At 29.5% G+C, this 22,253-nt stretch overlaps 1 protein-coding gene across 1 annotated transcript; it reads left to right on the top strand.

Moving 5' to 3' along the window:
- Nucleotides 1-6: 6 nt before the first annotated feature.
- On the top strand, nt 7-5,408 carry LOC145755054 (atlastin-3-like). The gene is made up of 13 exons (XM_082571253.1): nt 7-391; nt 483-582; nt 706-775; nt 944-1,194; nt 1,518-1,649; nt 1,739-1,894; nt 1,989-2,048; nt 2,170-2,362; nt 2,513-2,697; nt 2,996-3,070; nt 3,216-3,374; nt 3,722-3,787; nt 4,494-5,408. Exons 2-13 carry the CDS (start codon nt 523-525, stop codon nt 4,881-4,883), a joined length of 1,797 nt encoding a protein of 598 aa, XP_082427379.1. The 5' UTR covers nt 7-391; nt 483-522; the 3' UTR covers nt 4,884-5,408.
- Nucleotides 5,409-22,253: the final 16,845 nt, after the last annotated feature.

The raw sequence follows: 22,253 nt of genomic DNA, 5'->3' as shown, positions 1-22,253 counted from the left end.
AATTTTGATAAAGTTGTATTTGTACAACTGGTTTGTTTAATTAACTCGTACCAGGAACTATTATGAAAGTGTTCCCTTTAAGCGCAAAATGGTGCAAAAAACGCGCAATTTTGCAGGGCACCTACGCAGTGAAATTTTGGGGACTGCGCAAAAAGGACGTTATTTAAACGAAATTTTAAGAATTTGGTGTAATAAGTATATAGAAAAATGTAAAAAAATATAAGGAAGTTGTTATCATATTAATAAAGACGATAAAGTAAGCGCAAAAAACGAAATGTTAGCAGTTTATTCGTTAGTTACGTAATCACAGATAACTTAAGTAGTATGTTTTTTTGTAATAAACGTATTCGCAACTGTAACTTAAACCTCATGCATTTTATTTTATCAATAGGTAGGTTATTACTTTTCATATTTTAATAAAAAAATGTAGGCTATAAATTTTTGTAGTATTTTTAGTAAAAAACGCCTTTGTTTATTGTTAGCGACAGTTTTTAAAGTTTGATACATGCTTAGTCCAAAAATATGACAAGTTTAAGAAATATCATTTCGGTTTGTGATGAGGAAGTAATCGATCTCTTTCAGGTACTTTTTACTTAAGTGATGCTAAAATTTGCAAACTTTTCAGTTGTTGGCCAATAATGCTTAACTTAAATTTGCGTTTTAATTTAATGATAATGATTATAACCAAATAAATAAAACATTTAGGTAAATTTAGAAGAAGGTCGTGCAAGTTTTCTATTTGAAAACGATTTCGTAAATTTAAGACCAGTTGCAGGTAAATAGCTGTTACACTTTTTAAGGTCTAAAATGATTCTTTTTTCATAATATTATTTATATTATGTAACATTTATATTGCTAATAAATACATAGGCGCCGGGCGGGCTGCGCTTTATGTAAATGCATGCTATTTTATATTAATACTTTACCCAGACATTTTTTATAGAAGTTGCACCATATAAACTATTGAACGAAAATCAGGAGTGTATTGCTCGCACAGCCAAACAAATCATTGAAGTTGTTTACGATGAAAATAAATTATTTCATCTTGAATTCGTTGGTAATAATTTTCTTGACATTATATCAGACGACAGAATTAAAGATCTACCTTTCGTGGTTTTCTCTATTAGTGGAGTATACAAAAGCGGGAAATCATTTATACTCAATCTTTTCGTGCGGTTTATGGAAAAAATAGGAGTAAGACAAATATAATATTGTTATGTTAAAGATTGTGGTTAAAGTGACTTACCTTTTTTTTAAATAACCCCTTGAGGTGATAGGTTTTTGTTTTTTTATCAGGTAAGGGTGGGCGGTTTGAGAATATACAGAAGTGGGCTCAGTGGGCGATACATGTATGTCCAGTTTATAGGCTTTCAAAATAAATAATACTGCTGTTTGTGGTGCCCGTGTAAATTATCGCGTACAGATATAAGTTAAGAGTTGTAATTATACTACGACAATAAAAATAACGACCGTAGGATGGCTTTTTGACTAGATATATAAAAAAAAATAAAATTTAGGCAGTTGATTGGACGGCACCAGAAGCTGAGGAAATTGAAGAAATTTTTAAAACTTCTTTTGAAGATGCTGGGGAAACTAAAGGAATTTGGATGCTGAATGAACCTTTTATAGTTTCGTTTAACGGATATAAGGTCAGTTAGGTTATATTTGGTGCATAGTTATATTATTATGTAGTTGGTTGTATACCCCAATGTTGATTTCTCTTTGAATTTTAATTTAGGTTGCTGTGTTTCTAATCGATACTCAAGGTGCCTTTGATAATGAAAAGTCAACTGAAGAAACGTTTTTAATCAATGCTTTCAGTTTATTGATGAGCTCTTTCTTTATTTTTAATTGTACTCGAAATATTAACAAACTTAACATTGATTTTGTTATGGTAAGTTTTAATTGGGAACACTATTTAAACTTTGCTAAAATGTAACTATGTTTTAAATTATATTGTAATTTTTTAAACTAATATATTTACGCAGCAACTAACAAAACTTTTTAATGAAGTAAAAGGACTGGAAGTTGACAAAACAATTGACCAGGTAATTAATTTTATGAAAGTGTTAATTAAAGAAAATAAATATAGCCTAGTTTTTAGTTTTGTTATTAAATGTGAAGAGTGTCGTATAAAATTTAATCTCAGCTGTTAATTTTTTATTAAAGCCAATTTTGTATTTGATTCGTGATTATCGTATACCAAGCAAATGTGGTATCGAAAATGGTGAGATTTTTTTGAAGGATATTTTGGAAAGGGACGCTGCTTTTGGATCCTGTTTTAGTACAAACTCATGTTGTTTGTTACGCGGACCAGGTGATGGCGTAGTAGAGTCGGAAATCGACAACATTAAAATGGGAGGTATACGTATTTGATATTTAAAAAAATAGATAAAAAAGTTAACGGCACAGCCAAATTCTTTACTGTTTGACTAATCTTTTTTTTATTGCAATATTGACTGCTTTAAGTAATAATTTTTGATTAATATTTGTTTTGTTTTAAATTCTATAGATATTAAACCAACGTTTTTGGAAAATGTAACTTTGTTATTTCGTCGAATTTCGGCCCAAGAAAACTTGCCTGTAAAGAAAATAGAAAACATGACGTTGACATGCTCAGAATATAAAGAGTACATCGAGTCCTTTATTCTAAAGTTTAAAAAAGGAGAATTTGAGTATGCGAAAAGTTCAGAAGAGGTAAACATTTAGAAATATAATTCTCATTTGATTTAAATAACTTTAGGTCCTACTACTACTTGTTACGGCTCTTGCCAAATATATCTTTACTTTATTCCCACTATATATATTTAATAATAAGTAATTGTTAATGTTATAATTGCTAAAATTAACAGAAATCGTTTTTTGTTATTTTTACTGTTCCCCCATCCCATTACCTTTACGGTCCTAACTTTTCGAGAAGCGTAAACTTCGAATAATTTTGTTTGTTTGCAATAAGGTTATTTTTTGAAAAAAAATCTTTTTTTTTTGAAAATAGATAAGAAGCCGTGCAAATTGGAATGAACACATGCTTAAAGCTTTTGCGGATTACAGGGAATTCTGTCCAAATGAGGTTTGTAATTTTAGTACAATCATGTCCATAAACGGCCTTTTGTTAATGTAATACTGATTTGTTGATATCTAAAAGTAATATAGAATAAAAGAATTTTGTCAATTTTTTTTACCAATAACTAAACAACTTTTTATTTTGTTTACAGAATGGAGCTATTCTTAGTAAATACAAACATACCGATGCTCGTGAAAAAGCACTTAAAAAATTTGGTATTTGCTCACAACATGAAAACGATCCCATTCTCTCTCTTGAATTTAAGGAAAAGTTAGAACAAAAGATAGAAGATCAGTGGGAAGAAGTAAAGGTAACTAAAAGTGTTTAGATTTTTTAAATATATTTTTTTGATATTAAATTTTAAAATATATTTTTAACAAATGGAATTTTGATTTAAATTATTTATAGTCTTATTTCTTATTTACCCTTGTCAATAAAAAACGTTGTATAACTATTGCCATAAAATATCAACTGATTGTTTTGTGGATAGAAAATATCTCTATCGTCTCATTACAGACGCCAGACATAGAAGATGTTCTTATATTGTCATGCCTTGAGCACTGTGTTACGAAACTGTATCCAAAATTATCTAAAAAATATCTACGTTGGTAGTTCTAAATTGAATGTTATTTAGTTTAAATATTTTTTAAATTGTAGGAACAGTCGAAAATTCAAACACAGTTCGAAAAAATTGTTAACGAATTTGAAGCAAATATGAAAAATGTAAGTATTTTATTTTTTTAAATGCCCTCTGCATTTAGTTTTCTTTTTTTAAGGGTCTGCAATATAAACAAAGTAAACTAGAAAAAAAAATTTTATTCTAAGCACTACATAAATTCCTATATAAGGGCCATTTTGACTTGTCTGCGGCCCCTGACTGCAATTTTCCTGATTTTTATTATTTTATATTGGAAAAAAAAGGCTGTAACAGCGTCCATAGCAACGTAAAATAAATACGTTTTGTGTTTTTGCAAAAAAAAAAAACAATTTTATGCAGCTAAAGCACAACCGCAATGTTACATGTAGCCTTCATTTAAAAAATGTTTTTATTAAATTATAGAAGCTGTTTTAACTAATTTTCGTACCAAAAGTTGCTTTTGCTTGTATTATATAAGCTGGGGCTTAAAATGCCATGTTCCACCTTTAACTACTGTCCATTGAAGCTTGTGTTAAATTACAAGCACGCTGGGTAATTATTTACAATCTGACATTAAAAATGTCATTCGACATATGTTAAAATACTTTTTAGTCTAAAAATGTCGCTAAGGCGAAATAATAAAACGCAGAGCCGGTAGAAAATTATAGTCAAGATTAACTTTTTACTTCGTTTTGCGGGTTTGTTGCATTGTCTACGTTCCTCAATAAATAACTTTTTTTTTTAATTTTTCTAATTTTCGAATAAATGTTTTTGTTTACTGATTTTAAACAGGAATGTGGTAACATAACAGGAGAAAGTGTTTTGATTAAAAAAACAAGGAAATTTGTTGATAAAGGATTTAGAAAAATTAACAACAACATTCCGGTTCTCCAAAGAGAAAAATACCGAAATGAATTTGTGGTAAAAGCTGATCAAATTTACCAGAGAATTAGAGAAAAGGAAAAAAAGATTATAAAAAATCTAAAGAGAGCGGGTATTGGCACTGCTGCGGTTTTAGTTGGAGGTTTGGCTATTGGGTTATCATTCCTCTCCTCCTGTACTCGGTATTGCCGTAGCCTCTTCATTAGCTACAGAGCTAGTTATCGCAGGTTCTGTTGGGGCAGGCGTCATAACAGCTGCCGTTGCTCTGTTTGGTGTTTTTGGAGTGGTCGATTTACTTGAAAAAGGGCACAAAAAAGACTTTGCCGTTCTTTCTGCAGCAAAAGTTGTTGCAGGCCCAATATTAATTAATGGCGCAGTCGACGACAAAAAGTCTATGTTAAACTTTCTTGTCAAATCGAAAACTGATTCAAAAATTACCATGGTAGCAAACATTTTGAAACAGGAAAGAGACCGGCAAGAAGACGAAGACCGAAACGCAGAGTTAGAACCAGGCTTTGACGGAGATTCTCAACAGAATTTTAGTGACCTCGCCCTTCTTCTTAATGACGAGTAATGTTCATTAAAACCTACAGTTAATAAGACAATGTATAATAGCCTAAAAAAGGCAAAAAAACAGATAAAATCGCCATTTGTAGAGCGCTTGTATATTATTGAGGGTACATATTTGCTGCGAGTTGTGACAATTTATATGCCGACTGTACGGGCTATCGGCTAGTAGTGTTAACATAATATTTGTTAATTTTGATTTGGTTCAATTTGGTTAAATAAATCATGATTTAGTTCAAGTTTTTGTTGTATTGCACGAAAAAATTGGAATAAAGTTAAGTTAAAATATAAATACGATTTAAAACTAATTTAGACATTTTGTTTTTAAAGTTAGAAAAGAGTTTATTTATTAGTCATTTAGTAACTTACCATGGCGAATGAGGAGACCTTAAATTTTTCAGACGATGAACCATTGATCGAATTAAATCAGGTATATAATATTTAAAACGTCAAATATAATCAATAAACAAAAATAAAATAGTCTATTATGTATATAGCTGAGTTTCTAGCTTTTAACTTTTTTGACTTGAAAAATTACTGTTAACATTGCTTTAATATTTAAAAAGATTTTTTTGTAAATGTTTTTTCACAAAATTATCAAAAAATTTATCAAAAAATCAAAAAAATAACATTTTTTTGCTAAATGATTATTTATTAAATAAATACAGAGTTAAGAAAAATGACTTATGTATTAATGTAATGACCTTGCCCTTTTATTAAACTTCAAAGTGACAAAGTTGTGTTTGCACAAAATGTTTGCTCTTTAACTTGTACCAAGAACGGTGTAAGCAGTTTATGCGTCAACGAGAATTTAAATTAAGTTTTGTTTGCTTTAATAAGCTATAAATCTTATATTACGTTTAAAGTCTAAAAGACAACAACACACCAAACACACACAAAACAAGTTTTGCTTTACGATATTTGGATTCCAAAGGTTGTTTAAACATTTTTAGACATAAATAGTTTTATTTGACAGGTAAAATATTTGCTTAAAAACAAAGGATATCTACTAAATGCAATATAACTTTTAAAAAGTTATTTTTTGATATCTAGACATCACTGTTTTAATAATGATACCAATAATAAGTAACCTTATATAAGCTACAAAAACATGCCAAATGTAATAAAATAAAGACAAAGAAGCAATGGAAAAAACAATTAAACTTAGTCAGGTAGCAATTAAACATATAATACAAAAAATGTAATTTTTCGACGTTCATAATTAATATAAAAAATTTAGGTGAATTTGGAAGAAACTTCCACAAGCTCTAGATTTGAAAATGATTTCTTGAATTACAGACCTGTTGCAGGTTAGCTGTTTAATAAACTTTTTTTTAAATGAATTTAAGACTGCAGGCTGTTAATAGGCTGTTGATAGACTAGTCTTAGCAGGCTTAGTAGTAACATGACCATTTCCTCGAAATATGGGTGGGGTGTTTTGTGATTTAAGCCAGCGCTTTGAAATTTTCCTAGGACTTACTAGATTACTCTTTGTTAAATATTCAGCTTTGTATGTTAGTATTACAATTCGTTATGAGAAAGTTTTCGTCACAAATTTAAGTTTAATTTTTTTATTACGCCAGATTTGTACGTCCCTTACATTTAAAAACAAGTGTTAACAAATAACAAATGTTTTTGTAGAAGTTACGCCTTTTCAATTACTACAAGACAGTCAGGATATATATTTTGCTCGCACAGCCAAACAAATAATTGAAGTTGTTTACGATAAAAATGAATCATTTCATCTCGAATTTGTTGGGAATACTTTCGTTGATATTCTGTCAAACGAAGAAATTAAAGATTATCCTGTAGCTATCTTTTGTATTAACGGAGAATACAGATTGGGAAAATCCTGTTTACTCAATCTTTTTATAAGGTTTTTGGAGAAACATGGGGTGAGGTTAACTTATAATGTATTGTGGAGCCCGTTTATTATTTAAAAAAATAATTTTTAAATAAAAATTGATAACATAGGCAGATAATTGGACTGGACCGGCAGATGAGGAACTAGAACGAGTTTTTGAAACTTCTTTTGGCAATGCAGGTAAAACAAAAGGAATTTGGATGCTGAATGAACCACTGATATATTCAAAAAATAACGCAAAGGTTAGAAAATAAAATGGTAAAAATGTTAATTATTAAATAGACGTATTTTGTTATTACCAACAGTTAAAAGTTCTACGCAAAAAAGCATTCTACAATTGTAATTTTAAGCTTTGTTTTTGCTAATAAAGAAACTTAATGAGTTTACTTTTTAATTGTATTTTTAAAGGTTGCAGTTTTTCTTATTGATGCTCAAGGTGCTTTTGATAATGAAAAGTCAACTGAAGAAACGCTTTTAATCAATGCTTTTAGTTTGTTGATGAGCTCATTTTTTATTTTTAATTGTGGTCATAATATTAACGACCTTAGCATCAGTTTCGTTAAGGTAGGTTTAAATTAAACGCCTAATTAAACTTGACTTGAATAAAATCTTGTCATAGAATATGTGACCTTCTAAACTAATATATTTGCACAGCAATTAACTCAACTTTTACATGAAGTAAAAGGATTAGATGACTACCAAACAATAGACCAGGTAATGTTTTTACCTATTTGATTTGCAAATATTTAAAAGGAGAAAATTTCGTATAGCATCTTTTTATCGAATATCATTTAACCTAATTAAATATGGGCAAATTACTAACTGTAGTAACAAATGTTATTTTTAAAGTCAATATTGTATTTGGTACGTGATTATCGAAACCCAGAAGAGAGTGGAATCAAAAATGGTAAACGCTTCTTGGATGAATTATTAAAAACAAACGCCGAATTAAATTCTTGTTTTACTACAAATCTATGTTGTTTATTACCTCACCCGGGCCATAAGGTAGCCGAGTCGAAAACCAACAGTAATACAATGAAAGGTAAGCGTTTTCAATATTCAAGGGCAAGGAAATAAACTTTACCGTTACACAGAGTTAAAAATTGGTAAATATTTTGTGGGTTGTTTGTACAATTTTCCTTGCTGTCAAAAGGTTTTTAGGTAGCTATTGAGTTCACTTATATAACATCTAATTAGCAAATAACCAACAAGTCATAAACATACCTGTACGGCAACGTATTTTTATTTGTATAATGTACTTTTTGCATTTACCCACTTGCTTTTTTTAAGTTACGCTCTTCTCAATTTTCTTTAACGTAATTTTGCATATAAAATGCTATTACATAATTTTTATAGTAGCAAGCAGTTAAAAAATTAAATACCAAGCAAAATATACCAAAAGTTATTTTGGTGTAGTCGGTTTCAATGTTATAAGTAAGCCTTCATTTTATTTCTTGAGATTTCCGAACCGAATTTCTGACGCCTGTTAGTCAGTTATTTACTCACATTTCGGCTGAAGAAAATTTGCCTTTAAAGAAAATCGAAAATATGGTTTTGACATGCCAAGAATACAAAGAAAATGTCCAGTCCCATATTAAGAAGTTTAAAAAGGGGGAACTTGAATATGCTAAAAGTTCAGAAGAGGTAAGACTACGATTTTTAAACAAAAAAGTGTTATTTTCTCTTGATGTTTATTTAACAAACAAATTTAACCATGTAGCTTTAAGTTTCTTTACCATTTACTAATTCTAAACTATTAATAAATATTCATAACTAAAAGCCTATTTAATTTAAAGAGTTAAATAAATTAACCTTAATTGTTCAAACAAACTATATTGTGGTAAATACAGATTCGTACGCGGTCAAAGTGGAATGGAAAACTGCGTGAGGCTACCGATTTATATAAAAAGAATTGCTCTAATCTACAGGTTATATTACTTGTCTGGCTTTAAACCTAAAGACCTTATTACTTTTTTGTAAAACTAATTTGCGTACAGACAGGGACATTAACAGTCGGTGATTGTCGAAAGGCTGCCTATGCACAAGCTGTTAAAGATTTTAATGAAATCAAGAAGACAACAGATTTGGATGAAAAACTATTTGTGGAATTTCAAGCAACATTGTTCGAAAAATTAAATGAGCTAATGAGTGGCGAAGAAGTAAGCAGCGAATGTTCTTGATTTAAAATTTGAATTTTTAAAACTATTTTTTTTTTAATATAGAAACATTATAACCTTGGTAAACTATAAATCACATTTAAATTGTATTTTTTTTATTATTCAGGTAGATTATTTTGCCCAGAAAGAATTTAAGAGAGTTGTAGAAGAATTTAGATTAAACATGGATAAAGTGAGTTGTATTTTTTTAGGAAATAAAATTGAATTTTACTTAACCCCACAGTTCGAAACAGTTTAAAGTAAATTATTAAAACATTTATTCCAAAAAAAAGTTTTATAAGTTAAATATAAAAACTCTTTTTGTCAACAGAAATGCAGCGGTATAACTAGACAGCATGTTTTACTAGAGAACACAATTCGATTTGTCAACGAAAGTTTTAATAAGATTAATGCCAACATTCCTGTAAGGCTTAGAGCAAAATATCGAAACAACTTCGTTGCTGAGGCTCAAATGATTTATGAAAGAATAAGGGGTAAAGAAAATAACATTATAACAACTGTTAAAAGAGCTGTGGTTGGGAGTGCTGCAACGTTAGGCGTGGGTTTGACTGTAGGTTTGTCATTTTTAGCACCTCCAATATTTGGCTTTGCTTTTGCCTCCGCAGTAGCTACAGAGCTAGTTATTGCAGGTTCTATTACGGTTGGTATGCTAACCGCTGCTATAGCTGTGTTTGGTGTTTTTGGAGTGGTTGACTTACTTGAAAAAAATCGCAAACCTGCATTTGCTGTTCTTTCTGCAACGAAAGTACTGGCTATTCCAGTATTGGCCAACGCTACGGTTAAAGATCAGAAAATCGGAAAATATCTTGTCACAACAATAACAGATTCAAAAATTAGCAAGGTGACAAAAATATTAATCAAAGAAAGTAATCAACATGAAAAACCAATCGCTGAACCACAACCTGACTCTAGTGACCTTTCTGAACCTTCTTCTAGTGACCAAGCTCCTCTTATTAACGACTAACTATATACTAATATACACTATAGTGACCATGCCATAATGTACTATAAAATCTTTATATAAACAATAATACTGGACATGTTTTAAATCATTAAATTGATTTTGTCATTTTTCCCGTCGATTTTGTAATATTTATTGTATATATTATTTACAGTCTGTCATTAATGCGCGTAAAACCGAATTAAATAAAAAAAAATTTTATATTCAATAACAAACATATGACCCAATACCATTTTACTATATAAATCGTTTGTGCTTTTAGTAAAGTGGTTTCACAGTTGGGATACTTATCATAACAGCTACCGTCGCTGTGTATTGCTATTTGTATATTATGATTTTTTTGATTTAATCAAACAATTTGATTTACTCAATTCCCAATAATAACTTAGTTTTGTAAATATTAAAAAAGCAATTATCTTTCTTTATTATGTACCATTCTTTTTATAAAACTACTTTGCGAATTGTATCTAAAATTTCAAAATGCAAACTGATTTCGTAAGTACAATTTCTTTTAAAATTGTCAGCCACTAGCAAGTTATCTAGTAAAACCATTCGATGTATTTACGCGGTATAACTGTTTAGTTTTTTATGTAATTTTAATGCTAGCCTGTAGAAATAAACAGTGTGTTGTTAAACAGATTTGCCTGAACGGCCAACATGTAAGTTAATGTGTTATTTAACTAGAATTTCTTTAACTGCCAACAGGCCAGGTAAAATATGGTAATTTTTGCTGCAAAATAGGCTTAAATATGCTGTAAGCACAGTAGGCTCAAGCTAGCCTAAAATCGCTACACTTAAAGTAACTAACTTAACTGTTACCTTCTGAGCTACTTTAAAACTTTGTGAAAGTATTGAATGTTTGTAAGTAATGGTCAATATTTTTAAGTTAAGACTGACTTATTGTTACGTTTTACGAGTCATAATAAGATTTCAAAATTGACTTTGCGCTTCTTTCCGCAGCTAAAGTTGTCACGTGTCCTATAGTAAATAATGGTACAGTGACTGACAAAACATCATTGATAAATTTTATTGTTGAGACGGATTCAAAAATGTGCACTGTAACAAAAATTTTGGAACAAGTAAAGGACCGACAAGAAATTCCACTTCTTGAATTTAAAGTTTCTAAATCGACAGACGACGACTGCGACCAAGCCCCACTTTTCGATGATTAGGTTATAAAAGATAATTAAGTGTTATGTGTTTTCCTACTGAGTGCTTTACTGCAAAAAAAAATTAAAATGATTTTGTACATTTTAAATTGTTATTTTTATGTCGTAAACTATAAAAATCATTGAGTCAATCATTAATTCTTCGTGTTTTTTTAGATAAAAAATAAGATGTTTTCTATTACTTTTAGCTACGCTGATCACTTTTAGCTAACTACTAATTGAGTTAACTATTAGTAAGATAACATGGATTTTTTTATGCAATAAACAGCATATTGTTAAGTTTTACGCGTCATAATGAGATTTAATAAATTAATCATGCACGACGGTCTTCTGCTAGCAATGCAAGTCATCATTTAATGTTTAAATATTGTGTTAATTTTATTTGAAAAGTAAATCTTAGTTTTTTTTTGTGATTAAATCTGGTTTTGGCAAAAAATATAGCCTACATTAGTAACTAGTAATTAATAAATTATCTATAAATCATCTCATGTTATATATTTAAAAATAAGAACTTAGTTTTCATATAGTTCGTTATTGTTTCTTTGGACGTAAACAGATGTTTTTTTAATGAAGCTGGTTACTATTCAGTGTTCGACTAATTATAACCCGAAAAAAGTGCTTTGTTAATTTTGCAAACCGTATTAGCCTTGACGACTTTGTCCTTCACAACGTTTTTAGGAAGTAGAGTTGTATTTGCATAATTTGTTTGTTTTTTACCCGTGCCAGGAACGTATCGAAACCTTAAACGGTTTTAATCTATTTTTGTTTGCTTGAACCACAATGCTAATAATACTATCTTGGCCACGTAAAACATTTTTAAGTTGTAGCAACGTAAAATAAATACGTTTTGTGTTTTTGCAAAAAAAAAAACAATTTTATGCAGCTAAAGCACAACCGCAATGTTACATGTAGCCTTCATTTAAAAAATGTTTTTATTAACTATTTTATTAAATTATAGAAGCTGTTTTAACTAATTTTCGTACCAAAAGTTGCTTTTGCTTGTATTATATAAGCTGGGGCCTTAAATGCCATGTTCCACCTTTAACCACTGTCCATTGAAGCTTGTGTTAAATTACAAGCATACTGGGTAATTAATTTACAATCTGACATAAAAAATGTCATTCGACATATGTTAAAATACTTTTTAGTCTAAAAATGTCGCTAAGGCGAAATAATAAAACGCAGAGCCGGTAGAAAATTATAATCAAGATTAACTTTTTACTTCGTTTTGCGGGTTTGTTGCATTGTCTACGTTCCTCAATAAATAACTTTTTTTTTTAATTTTAAAATTTAGGAAAAATGTGGTTAAAATTTCCAGGTTTAAAAATATTACTTAAATTAAAAACGCAACAAGCATGTCGCAGGCCCTTTAAGATAACAGATAAAATATTTAGCCGGTATATTTCGACTTCTAATTTTCGAATAAATGTTTTTGTTTACTGATTCTAAACAGGAATGTGGTAACATAACAGGAGAAAGTGTTTTGATTAAAAAAACAAGGGAATTTGTTGATGAAGGATTTAGAAAAATTAACAACAACATTCCGGTTCTCCAAAGAGAAAAATACCGAAATGAATTTGTGGTAAAAGCTGATCAAATTTATCAGAGAATTAGAGAAAAGGAAAAAAAGATTATAAAAAATCTAAAGAGAGCGGGTATTGGTACTGCTGCGGTTTTAGTTGGAGGTTTGGCTATTGGGTTATCATTCCTAGCTCCTCCTGTACTCGGTATTGCCGTAGCCTCTTCATTAGCTACAGAGCTAGTTATCGCAGGTTCTGTTGGGGCAGGCGTCATAACAGCTGCCGTTGCTGTGTTTGGTGTTTTTGGAGTGGTCGATTTACTTGAAAAAGGGCACAAAAAAGACTTTGCCGTTCTTTCTGCAGCAAAAGTTGTTGCAGGCCCAATATTAATTAATGGCGCAGTCGACGACAAAAAGTCTATGTTAAACTTTCTTGTCAAATCGAAAACTGATTCAAAAATTACCATGGTAGCAAACATTTTGAAACAGGAAAGAGACCGGCAAGAAGACGAAGACCGAAACGCAGAGTTAGAACCAGGCTTTGACGGAGATTCTCAACAGAATTTTAGTGACCTCGCCCTTCTTCTTAATGACGAGTAATGTTCATTAAAACCTACAGTTAATAAGACAATGTATAATAGCCTAAAAAAGGCAAAAAAACAGATAAAATCGCCATTTGTAGAGCGCTTGTATATTATTGAGGGCACATATTCGCTGCGAGTTGTGACAAGTTATATGCCGACTGTCCGGGCTATCGGCTAGTAGTGTTAACATAATATTTGTTAATTTTGATTTGGTTAAATAAATCAAAAATTTTAAGCTACTAATAGCCCCATTAGATGACTATTTAGGTAAATATTAATAACGTTTATAATTTCGCAAACCAGCTCTCTTTAGTAGTTACTATTTTTTGTACTATTACTTTGGGCAACGCTACTAAAATTTCAAAAATGCTCATCTTGTAAGTTCAGTTTCTTTTTAAAATTGCCACTAATTAGTTTGCCTTAAAGCAAAATTATTTTCTGTATTCACGCTTTTTAACTGTTTAGTTTTTATGTATTTTTAATGCTAGCCTGTAGAAATAAACAGTGTGTTGCTTTACAAATTGCCAGATTGGCAACATAAATGTGTAAATATTGTTAATCAAAGTGAATTTATCCGCCAAATGCAAGATAACATTAAATAACGGTAATTTTGAGTTTAAAATAGGCTCAAATATGCTTCAAAAAGCACAGCAAGCTTAACCTAGCCTAAAAAACCTCTGCGCTTTAACAAAATCACTCAGTTCTTGCCACTTTATGCTGCTTAAAAACTTTGTAAACCGTAAATCTTAATTACTGGTTAGTAATGGCCGATTTTTTTATGCAGTAAACAGACTATTGTTAAGTTTTAAGCGTCATAAAGAGATTAAAAAAGGTACCAAATGTTTAACATGGATGTAAATGTAAGTTTCCTCTTAATTTGCTTGCTCTTAATAAAGGTGAAATATTAAGCAAATAAGTGATAATATTTGCGCATTGACATTATTCTAATAAGAAGTTGGCTACGGTGGCATTTGAGTAAAACAGACATGAAACAGTATTTAATACAACAACAAAACTGACTTCGTTGTGCTGCACGAGGAAAAATTCTTAATGTGTTTGTTTTAAATGCCCGTGTTAAATGTTTACTCAACGCCATAACCTTCGATACAGGCAATAAAATTAATGATTTACACTTTATGCGTGAATAGTATCAGAAAACTAACCGATTTTATTTTGAACCAATATGATTTAGTTCAAGTTTTTGTTGTATTGCACAAAAAAATTGGAATAAAGTTAAGTTAAAATATAAATACGATTTAAAACTAATTTAGACATTTTGTTTTTAAAGTTAGAAAAGAGTTTATTTATTAGTCATTTAGTAACTTACCATGGCGAATGAGGAGACCTTAAATTTTTCAGACGATGAACCATTGATCGATTTAAATCAGGTATATAATATTTAAATCGTCAAATATAATTAATAAACAAAAATAAAATAGTCTATTATGTATGTAGCTGAGTTTCTAGCTTTTAACTTTTTTGACTTGAAAAATTACTGTTAACATTGCTTTAATATTTAAAAATCTTTTTTTGTAAATTGGTTTGTAAATGTTTTTTCACGAAATTATCAAAAAATTTGTTATTTTAGGGTTATCAGGCTAAAGATCAGAAGATAGTTATCACCCGACCTAAACTTAATAAAAATGATGTTGATTTTTTTATTGAAGGTATACGTTAATATTTTATAAAATCGCTTTATATTTGAAAAATAGTAATTTTAGATTTTCTACGACCAATGTTAAATAAGTCTGATTTAAAAAATAATTTACGTATTTAGATTTGAGCTTTAAAGGCACAGCCAAACAAATTGTTGAAGTTATTAACGGCGAAAACGACTCATTTCATCTCGAATTTGTTAAAAATAATTTTATTGACATTCTATCAGACGAAGAAATTAAAGATTATTTTGTAGCCGTTTTCTCCATTGCTGGGGAATACAGATTTGGAAAATCTTTTCTACTTAATCTTTTTGTGAGATTTATAGAGAAAAATAAAGTAAGACTTACTTAATATTTTAAAACAATAGTAGTTATAACACTACGAAGTAAGATTATGTTATAATAACATTTTTATTTAAAATTAAAAAATGCATTATAGGCAAATAACTGGACCGAACCGCAGTCCGAAGAACTTGAAAGGCCATTTAAAACTTCATGTGGTATAGAAGCTCAAACAAAAGGTATTTGGATGCTGAATAAACCGATTATTATTCCAGATCTAAAGGTAAACATATTTTTAGGAGTTTTTTATTGTTTTTAATAAGTATAAACCAGAATGTAAGGTATACCTTAAAATATTATTTATCACTTTAATTTTTTTATTAAAAATTTGTATTAAATAATACAATTTAAAGGTTATTTGTTAATATTTGATGTCAAAGTATTGACATTACTTTTGGAAACAAACATTTTTTTATTTTTTTTTAAGGTTGCAGTTTTTCTAGTTGATACTAGGGGTTCATTAAATAATGCAGATGAAAAGGAAGAACAACTTTTACTTAATGCCTTTAGTTTATTGTTGAGCTCGTATTTTATTTTGAATTGCGCCCAAAAAATCAACGGCCAAAACATTGATTTTATTAGGGTAAATAGATAATAGTACACCAAATATTATTCAAAAATTATATTTAACTGTTTTTAAATTATAAATTATAAGTTAGTAACTAAATTTTATTTATAATCTCAAACAGCAACTTACACAGCTTTTAAATGAAGTAAATGGGGATTCTGTTAACCAAGCAATAGATCAGGTATACTTTGTGTTTTGTATTGTTTGTGTATGATACACAAATGAGTGTTTAAACTAACAGAGTCCGTGTGTCAACTTAATATTACTCAGTAAGAAGATGCTATCCCTTGTAAAGTAATGTGACTATTAAGACCATCGCAAGGTAGCGGATTTGATTTTGACAGCTTTTAATTAATTGATGACCAGACAGTTTCAAAAGGTCAATAATAACCTTATATTGTCAGATTCCACTGTAATTTTTGGAACAAAAGATTTCTAACACTAAAATCCGGACCAGTTTTTGTCACCCTTGATAATAGTTTAATAAAAATTTAAAGCTTATAATTAATTATCTTATTTTGTTAAAGACAATTATGTATTTGGTTCGCGATTTTACACCTCCAAGCAAATGTGGAATCAAAGACTGGGATGAGTTTTTTAACATGATGCTAGAAAGTGAAGATATCGAACTTAAATCTTGTTTTACGACTAGCCTGGGCTGCTTGTTACCAAGGCCACATGGTCAAGTAGCTGATCGCGAGAGTGACAACATTAAAATGCAGGGTGGGTTTATATTCTTAGTTGTATAACAATTTAAGCGGAGAGTTAATTAAACTTATTATTTGGTTGGATTTTAAAAATAATTTTTGTTTAGATATCGACAAGAAATTTTTGGGACATGTCGACCAATTATTTTATCACTTTTTTACTAAGGAGAATTTGCCCTTAAAGAAGGTCAAAAACATGGCTCTGACATGCTCAGAATATAAAGAATACATCGAGTCCTTTATCTTAAAGTTTAAAAAAGGAGAATTAGGATACGCTAAAAAGCCAGAAGAGGTTAGATATTGCTAACTTGCAGTGTTTACTAAACAATCTTTGAAACTAACCAAACATGAAAGATCACCGTGTTTATATAGTTTTTATTTTGTTAATATTTTAACACAGATACGATCGCGATTAAATTGGAATGAGAACATGTATACCGCTTTGGAAACCTATAGAAAACTTTGCCCTTTTCTGGTTAGAGATAGTTTACAATGTTTTTTTTAAACATAAATACCGTATATTTGCAAATGCTGTAGCTGCATTTCCTTTAATTAATATTAAATTAAAATATTTTATTCAAGTGTGAAAAACCCCCGGATCATAATGTTTATTGTGATGCCAAAAAGCAAGCCATTGAAAAATTTAAAAAGCTGTCAGAATCCGAAACAGATGAGATTCTATTTAAAGAATTTGAATTAAAGTTGTCGCAAAAAATAGATAAATTACAAGAAGAAAAAAGAGTAAGTAAAGTTATTAACGTTTTATTTCTAATGATGTAGTCATTTAAAAAAAGGTTAGAATGCTTATTGGCAAAAGCAACGTTAACCAATATTGTTTATTTTAAACAACCATTTATTACTTGCAGGAGAATTTTGAAGTAAATTTAAAATTCAACGAGATTGTTAAAGAATTTCAAACAAAAATAAACGACGTAAGTAATTTTACCCTACTGCCGGAACGTATAATTTGATAACGATAATTTTTAGATTTATTGGCATAAAAGGGTAGTAAAATGGAGAGGCTGCGTTGTTGACTATTATTTTAAAATGATAATATTTACAGGAGTGCAGCGGCTTCACAAGAGAAACAGTTTTACCTGAAAAAATCAACTTAATTTCCAATGAAAGTATTGGAAAAATTAATAGCCTACAAACCTCCGTCATTCGTAAACGAGAACTTTGCGACAAATTTGCGACGAAGGCTGTTCAAATTTACGAGCTAATAAGGAATCAAGAAAAATATTTAATTAAAAATGTCAAAAGAGGAGCTGTTGGTACTGCTACCGTTTTGGGAGCAGGTGTAGCTGTTGGTTTATCATTTTTAGCACCTCCAGTACTCGGTTTTGCTGTGGCCTCCACAATAGCTACACATTTATTTATTGCAGGTTCTATTGGAGCAGGTGTTTTAGCAACTTCCATTGCAGTGTTTGGTGTGTACAGAGTCGTCGACTTACTTGAAAAAAGAAACAAAATTGACTTTGCGCTTCTTTCCGCAGCTAAAGTTGTCACGTGTCCTATAGTAAATAATGGTACAGTGACTGACAAAACATCATTGATAAATTTTATTGTTGAAGAGACGGATTCAAAAATGTACATTGTAACAAAAATTTTGGAACAAGTAAAGGACCGACAAGAAATTCCACTTCCTGAATTTAAAGTTTCTAAATCGACAGACGACGACTGCGACCAAGCCCCACTTTCCGATGATTAGGTTATAAAAGATAATTAATTAATTGTTATGTGTTTTCCTACTGAGTGCTTTACTGCAAAAAAAATTAAAATGATTTTGTACATTTTAAATTGTTATTTTTATGTCGTAAACTATAATAATCATTGAGTCAATCATTAATTCTTTGTGTTTTTTTAGATAAAAAATAAGATGTTTTCTATTACTTTTAGCTACGCTGATCACTTTTAGCTAACTACTAATTGAGTTAACTATTAGTAAGATAACATGGATTTTTTTATGCAATAAACAGCCTATTGTTAAGTTTTACGCGTCATAATGAGATTTAATAAATTAAGCATGCACGGCGGTCTTCTGCTAGCAATGCAAGTCATCATTTAATGTTTAAATATTGTGTTAATTTTATTTGAAAAGTAAATCTTAGTTTTTTTTTGTGATTAAATCTGGTTTTGGCAAAAAATATAGCCTACATTAGTAACTAGTAATTAATAAATTATCTATAAATCATCTCATGTTATATATTTAAAAATAAGAACTTAGTTTTCATATAGTTCGTTATTGTTTCTTTGGACGTAAAAAGATGTTTTTTTAATGAAGCCGGTTACTATTCAGTGTTCGACTAATTATAACCCGAAAAAAGTGCTTTGTTAATTTTGCAAACCGTATTAGCCTTGACGACTTTGTTCTTCACAACGTTTTTAGGAAGTAGAGTTGTATTTGCATAATTTGTTTGTTTTTTACCCGTGCCAGGAACGTATCGAAACCTTAAACGGTTTTAATCTATTTTTGTTTGCTTGAACCACAATGCTAATAATACTATCTTAGCCACGTAAAACATTTTAAAGTTGTACCAGGCGGTATAAGGAACAACTTTTGCGCTGAAATTTTTACAACCGTTTGATTTTATATGGTTATTTAAATAATATTGACTGTAACTGACTTATCCTGGTACAGTATTGCCGTAATAACTTACTAGAAGGTGACAGACAAGTTTTAGAGGTCGTTTTTCTCCTGTTGTTTGCATACATGTACAGAAACAGCAAACACACCAAATGTTAAACAAATTAAATCATTTTGTTCTTATTTTTAATGCTGAGTAACCTTTTAGTTCGCAAAAAAATTAACTTTTTTAAAAACCAAATTATTAAAGTTTTTTTTGGAAAAAAAAAGTTTTTAACAGACAGAAAGTTGTATTTAAATATTACCCTTTTTAAACTTGACAGATATAAGGCATCATAGTTTCTTGATAATAGGGTAAATTGCTATTAAAAACGTATAAAATTTTAAAATAACAAATATTAAGTTGATGATATGCTTATAGTGCTTTTTATAAAACTAAATTTTAAAAGCTTGTTGCAAAACCGTTTGCAAAAAATAACAACGAAGTGTAAAGTAATTTAAAAAAAATGTTACGAATTTTACATAATATTTCAGGTCAATCAAGTAGCAGTTAAGATGTCAATTCAATTCTATTCCAGATTATTTCAAGGTAAATATGACGTTATCTTAGTTGGTTTTCGCCATGTATAACATTTTGCTAGCTAAGGGTATATGTATACGTAAACTAAGGCATAACAAATTTAATTTAACACGAGAAAAATATTATTTGTAGGATTATGTCCGAATTTTACGCGCGAAGCCAAACAAATTGTTGAAGGCGTTTACAGAGACGAAATATTTCAACTTCAATTTGTTGAAAACAACTTTGTTGATATTTTATCGTATAAACAAATAGAGGATTATAATGTTACTGTTTTTTCCATTTCCGGAGAATACAGATGTGGAAAATCGTTTCTTCTTAATCTTTTTGTGAGATTTTTAAAAAGCGAAGGGGTATGACCAGAAATTGTTGTTTCATAGCCTATCTTTTGGTTTATTGTTACTTATATAAAATATGTAAAAAAAAGATTAGCTTAAAAAACTTTAAAAACTTTTTTTTAACTGAAAAAACTGTTTGTTATTAATTTTTTTCATAGGCAGATAATTGGACTGAATTAAATCCTAAGAAACTCGAAAGAATTTTTGAAACGTCGTGTGAAACTGAAGCTCAAACGAAAGGTATCTGGATGCTAAACGATCCAATAATTATACCGGAACAAAAGGTAAAAATATTTTAACAATATGTTTTTGAGTCATTTTTTATTACACATCTACTGTAAGATTTGCTTTTAATAAGAGTTGAACTAAGGTTAATCGAAACTGCTTTATGTAAAATATTTATATATTTGACCTATTGATATTTTTCAAATATAAGGTTGCTGTTTTTTTGCTGGATACCCAGGGTTCATTCAATAAGTCAGATAAGAAGGAAGAACAATACTTGCTTAATGCTTTTAGTTTATTGATGAGTTCTTGTTACATTTTTAATTGTCCTCAAAAAATCAATGACGTAAATGTTGACTTTATTAAGGTAAGTCAATACCAAACAGGTGCACATTTGTTATATTTGTATTTAAGACATTTCTGTAATCAAGTATTTTATTTGATTTAAAATGTAGCAACTTACAATGCTTCTCAACGAAGTTAAAGACTCTCAAATCAATCAAACAATAAATCAGGTAAATTTTATATGACTTTTTACTTTTGTTTATAACCGTAAATATGGATACAAAATATAACTAAAACCACCTGAACTGGTTTTTCAAAGTATAAATTGATATAAAATTCACTTGTATAAATTGGTAAGCGCGTAACCTCTTTATTTTTTACTTTTAAAGACAATTATGTATTTGGTTCGGGATTTTGCACCACCAAGCAAATGTGGAATTAAAGACTGGGATGAGTTTTTTAAAACGATGTTTGAAAGTAAAGATGACGAACTTAAACCTTGTTTTACGACTAGCCTGGGCTGCTTGTTACCGAGACCACATGGTCAAGTAGCTGATCGCGAGAGTGGCGACATTGAAATGCAGAGTGGGTTCATATTTCTAGTTGTATAACAATTTAAGCGGAAAGTTAATTAAACTTATTATTTGGTTGAATTTTAAAAATAATTTTTGTTCAGATATCAACAAGAAATTTTTGGGACATGTCGACCAATTCTTTCAACAAATTTTAGCCCAAGAAAATTTGCCTTTAAAGAAAATCAAAAATATAGTTCTGACATGCCATGAATACAAAGAAAATGTTCAGTCCCATATTGAGAAGTTTAAAACGGGAGAATTTGAATATGCGAAAAGTTCAGAAGAGGTAATGCGTTGCATATAAAACTTTTTATTTTTTCTTAAAAATTACTAATTGATGTTTTGACTAGCAACCATTTAATAACCTGCTGTTTTTTTGTCTAATAACTATAACCCTGGTGCTTCTAATATAGATTCGACTGCGATCAAAATGGATTGAGCATTTGTTTGCAGCTATGGAAATATATAGAAATTCTCGTCCTTTATTGGTTTGTAATTGTTCACTTTTTGTATATGTAAAATTTGTAGTTTTTGCTTCCATAAACTTTCTCTTAAATTTAAAAAAAATGTTAGTTTAATTTTGAGCATTTTGTGTGTAATAGTCTTTATCACATTTTAATATGGTAAAATTTTAAATTGCTAATAAAACAATTTTAAACAGGATGAACAAGTTTCAGCACATGACATCGATTGCAATGCGGAAAACCAAGCCATCGAAAAGTTTCAAGAACTGACAAAAGATGAAACTGATAAAAATTTATTAAAAGAATTTAAATCGAAGTTGTCGCAAAAGATCAAAAAATTACGTAAGGAAGAAAAGGTAAAAAAATATTTAAAATTATCTTTAATTTAGCACAAATATTCTTGGTTTAAATATAAAGGAACAGTTTTGCTTTTTTTGTTTCGTAAAATATATATATTTATTGCAGGAAAGGGGCTACATAAATAAAAAATTTGAGAAGAT

The sequence above is a fragment of the Corella eumyota genome, chromosome 6, assembly GCF_963082875.1.
Source record: "Corella eumyota chromosome 6, kaCorEumy4.1, whole genome shotgun sequence".
In the NCBI taxonomy this organism is placed as follows: Eukaryota; Metazoa; Chordata; class Ascidiacea; order Phlebobranchia; family Corellidae; genus Corella; species Corella eumyota.
This window is presented reverse-complemented; position numbering and strand designations above follow the sequence as displayed.